This window comes from Meles meles, chromosome 19, assembly GCF_922984935.1.
Source record: "Meles meles chromosome 19, mMelMel3.1 paternal haplotype, whole genome shotgun sequence".
NCBI lineage: Eukaryota > Metazoa > Chordata > Mammalia > Carnivora > Mustelidae > Meles > Meles meles.
In genome coordinates, this window is record NC_060084.1 from 57,405,634 (window position 1) to 57,410,028 (window position 4,395).

Genomic DNA, 4,395 nt, shown 5'->3' on the forward strand with positions numbered 1-4,395 from the left:
ACTAGAGCGTATCATGCTTAGTGAAATAAGTCAATCGGAGAAAGACAACTATCATATGATCTCCCTGATATGAGGATATGGAGATGCAACATGGGGGGATAGGGGGATAGGAGAAGAAATGAAACAAGAGGGGATTGGGAGGGAGACAAACCATAAGTGACTCTTAATCTCACAAAACAAACTGAGGGTTCCTGGGGGGAGGGGGGTTGGAAGAGGGGGAGGGGGGTTATGGACATTGGGGAGGGTATGTGCTATGGTGAGTGCTGTGAAGTGTGTAAACCTGGCGATTCACAGACCTGTACCCCTGGGATAAAAATACATTATATGTTTATAAAAAAAATAAGAAATAAATACAAAATTTTTAAAAAAATGCCAGTATATGAGGGTGGTCACAAATCCAAGCAATGAAAAATCATGAGGCATCAAAGTAAAAGGATTATTGACTTAAAAATATCTCTAGTTCAATTTTGTCAATCTTACAAATGGGGCACCTGGGTGGCTCAGGTCATGATCTCAGGGTCCTGGGATTGAGTCCCGCATCAGGCTCTCTGCTCAGTGGGGAGCCTACTTCCCCCCCTCTCTCTGCCTACTTGAGATTTCTGTCAAATAAATAAAATTTAAAAAAATAAACCCCAAAATATCTCGAAGCCCATACACAATATTTATGCCCCTCCCCGCAAAAGACCTATTGCTACTCCCCTCAGAGTTTGGTCCAGCCCAGACACTGGTCATCCCAAGTCTCAGGGAGCACTGAAGGCAATAAAGAACAGGTCTGAGGCACCTGGTCTACAGACTTGCCTCTCTGACAAGGACATCCTCCAGATCAGGTGGCCGTGCAAACCCATCCCAAACAAAAGCAAAAATGAACTTCAGGGACTTCGTCAAATAAAAAGCTTTTGCACAGCAAAGTAGACAGTTAACAAAACTAAAAGGCAGCCCACAGAATGGGAAAAGATATTGGCAAATGACACTACAGACAAAGGGCTGATATCCAAGATCTATAAAGAACTTATCAAACTCAACACTCAAAATACAAATAGTCAAGTCAAAAAATGTGCAGAAGACATGAACACACACGTCTCCAAAGACCTACAAATTGCCAACAAACACATGAAAAAGTGCTCAACATCACTCGGCATCAGGGAAATAAAAATCACAACCAGTGAGATCCCACCTCACACCAGTCAGAATGGCTAAAATTAACAAGTCAGAAAATGACAGATGTTGGCGAGGATGTGGAGAAAGGGGAACCCTCCTACACTGTTGGTGGGAATGCAAGCTGGTGCAGCCATTCTGGAAAACAGCATGGAGGTTCCTCAAGAAGTTACAAATAGAGCTACCCTAGACCCAGCAAGTGCACTATGGAGTATTTATCCTAAAGATATAAATGTAGTGATCTGAAGGGACACCTACACCTGAATGTTTTATAGCAGCAATGTCCACAATAGCCAAACTGTGGAAGGAGATGAGACGTCCTTCAACAGAAGAATGGATAAAGAAGATGTGGTTCATATACACAATGGAGTATTACTCAGCCATCAGAAAGGATGAATACCCACCATTTACATCAACGTGGATGGGACTGGGCAGGATTATACTGAGTAAAATTAGTCAAGCAGAGAAAGACAAGTATAGAGTTTCATTCATATGTGTAATAGAGGAAAGAGCTCAGAGGATCATAGGGGAAGGGAGAGATAGGGAAAGGGAGGGAAAACGGAATGGGAAGAAATCAGAGAGGGAGACAGGATGACAGACTCTGGACTCCGGGAGACAAACTGAGGGTTGCTGGAGGGGAGGTGAGTGTGGGATGGAATATCAGGGTGGTGGGCATAAAGAAGGGCATGAGAGGGGCGCCTGGGTGGCTCAGTTGGTTAAACTTCTGCCTTCAGCTCAGGTCATGATCTCAGGGTTCTGGGATCAAACCCCGAATCAGGCTCTCTGCTCAGTGGGGAGCCTGCTTCCTCCCCTCTCTCTCTGCCTGCCTCTATTTGTGATCTCTGTCAAATAAATAAAATCTTAAAAAAAAAAGTTCATCCCATGAGATGGGATGAACACTGGGTGTTATACACAACTGATGAACTGAACAATACACATGAAGCAAATAATGTACTATAAGTTGGCTAATCATATTTAAAATTTTTTTTTTAAATTCCAGCAGCCCAAATTCACAGGATAGCACTGAAAATTGTTGGGAGCTCCTGGGGGAAAGCCCTCTGAGGTATTAAGAGGGAGGAGAAAGATCAGTGAGAAGTCTGAGCTTGGAAGAGCATCAGACTATCATCAAACAACTACCAGGAGCCAGGGCACGCACTGTACTAGAACTGGCGACCCAGCCTTGGCCAAGCAGATTGCACGAGCTTACAAACCAGCCATGAAAATGCATGTTGGCAAAGTCTGTGTGCGTCTCATTGACTTCTCCACACACTCTCCCAGTAAATGCATACCATCTGCTGTTGTAGGTGTAGTCCGTTCTCATTTGCAGTCGCTACGTTCTGTAACGTCACCAGAAACACCGTATCAGCAATTACTAACCCAGCGCTGAGGCAGCAAATACAGGGTTAGCGTCGGGTAAGCCTCTGGTCGCAGTGTTTTTGTCAACCCATCAACACATAGCCTTGTTTTATGTGTGTCTGTTTCGGACATCTTATTCAACACCAACCGTTGATCCATCTAGACTGAACTCATGGTCCACAGTCCTATTACACCTGAAGGAAAAGCACCTGACACAGGTGTTTCTCTGTAGGGCACAGCACCCGCCTTCTCGAGCTGACAAACACCAAATAGCATTTCACCAGTACGCATGGGGCCTATTAAAGAATCCTGTTATCTCAAATGAAAAAGCACAAAAATGCAAAAGACATGGCACCAATGGACCAGCTAGAAGGACATCTGTGTAGAGGAGAGCTGAAGAGGAGTGAGGAGCATTGGCTTGTCCAAGCCCCCAGCTGGGAGCATTTCTCAAATCTTTCATGTTCTGTGCATGTCCAAGAAGGACCAGGAGAAAACACACCAAGTACTGATTTAGCCGCAGAGGGAGGTTAAATACATTTTGGCAAGCAGGTGAATTCACAGATACGGAATCCGTCAATAATGGGGAATGACTATAACTAATATTACAGGTGCTGAGTCTGAGACAGGACCCTACAAGGTGCCACGAAATCACACAGCCAATGGAACGAGCAAACGAGGAGGAAAGGGAATTGTAGGAGGCTTGAAGACTGCATCAGACTGAACCAAGGAGGGGAGAAGGAGATACGGAGCCATGGTCAGCGAAAACCACAGGAGCAAAAAGCCCTGGAGGGAGGAGGTACAAGAACAGAGGAACCCAGCGGGAAGTTGTCCAAGAACAAAGGCATCTCCTGGGTCTAGAAAGAGAGACGCGTCAAGTCCAAAGACAGAGGTGCTGCAGAGTGCTGCGGATTAAGAAAGTGCCTGCAATGGGGAGGGACCGAAGGGGACGCCGGGTACAGCGTGGAGCTGGAACTTACAACCCTGAGATCAAGAGTCACCTGCTCTACCGACTGAACCAGCTGGGGCCCCGTATTGGAATAGCTCCACATGGCTTCCAAAGATGTGGCCGTTACAGTTCGCTTCATTGGTTCATTCGAGCATCGCAATTTCAAGCCTATAGTATATCACGGAGTTGATTTGGACCAAACTACAAAGGTATTCATAGTATTTCTAAAGCAAGATATTCCTTTAAGGACCAGCCTGCCTCCACCATTCAGAAATTGCAAATATGATAAATTAAAGATTGTTCATCAGGCACATAAAGCAAAGACCAACGAGCTTGTGTTGAGCCTGGAAGACGACGACTGGCTCATGCTGGAAGAAGCCTGCACGCTGCGAGCTGCGGGAATCGGTGTTCTATTGAGTTATTTTAATGACATCTGTCAGGAATCCAGTTTTGAGTGACACACGTGCCTAAACTCATGAAACTGAAATTGCATTCTTCTGTGAAGAAGATTATAAGAACTACAAAGCTAATCCCATTTCATCCTGGTGAAAACCTCTTGGGGGCTCTCTTTTTGCATACCTGTATTAAGCTCTTTATTCCACTAGTGAGTTTTGGAAATTGACAAATAAACTTAAAAATTCATCTCAAAAAAAAAGTGCCTGCAATGGGATGCCTGGGTGGCTCAGTTGGTTGGACGACTGACTTCGGCTCAGGTCATGATCCCAGAGTCCTGGAATCGAGTCCCGCATCGGGCTCCCAGCTCCGCGGGGAGTCTGCTTCTCCCTCTGACCTTCTCCTCGCTAATGCTCTCTCTCACTGCCTCTCTCTCAAATAAATAAAATCTTAAAATCTAAAAAAAAAAAAAAAGTGCCCGCAGCAAACCCTGCCCAGCTCCCAGTAAACCACCATCCTAGTCTCTGCCTCTGTAAGTCCGACTC

General features: G+C 45.3%; 1 protein-coding gene across 1 annotated transcript; it reads left to right on the plus strand.

Moving 5' to 3' along the window:
* Nucleotides 1-3,468: 3,468 nt before the first annotated feature.
* LOC123930813 (UPF0538 protein C2orf76 homolog) lies at nucleotides 3,469-4,088 on the plus strand. Its single transcript, XM_045987162.1, has 2 exons — nucleotides 3,469-3,862; nucleotides 3,930-4,088. Exons 1-2 carry the CDS (start codon nucleotides 3,559-3,561, stop codon nucleotides 4,004-4,006), a joined length of 381 nt encoding a protein of 126 aa, XP_045843118.1. The 5' UTR covers nucleotides 3,469-3,558; the 3' UTR covers nucleotides 4,007-4,088.
* The last annotated feature ends 307 nt before the right edge of the window (nucleotides 4,089-4,395 follow it).

Excerpts from the sequence above, each read along its gene's own strand:
- LOC123930813 (XM_045987162.1), top strand. The coding sequence starts at position 3,559 with ATGGCTTCCAAAGATGTGGCCGTTACAGTTCGCTTCATTGGTTCATTC. Across the intron at positions 3,863-3,929 it reads GCTGCGAGCTGCGGGAATCG|CTCATGAAACTGAAATTGCA; the intron begins GTGTTCTATTGA and ends CACGTGCCTAAA.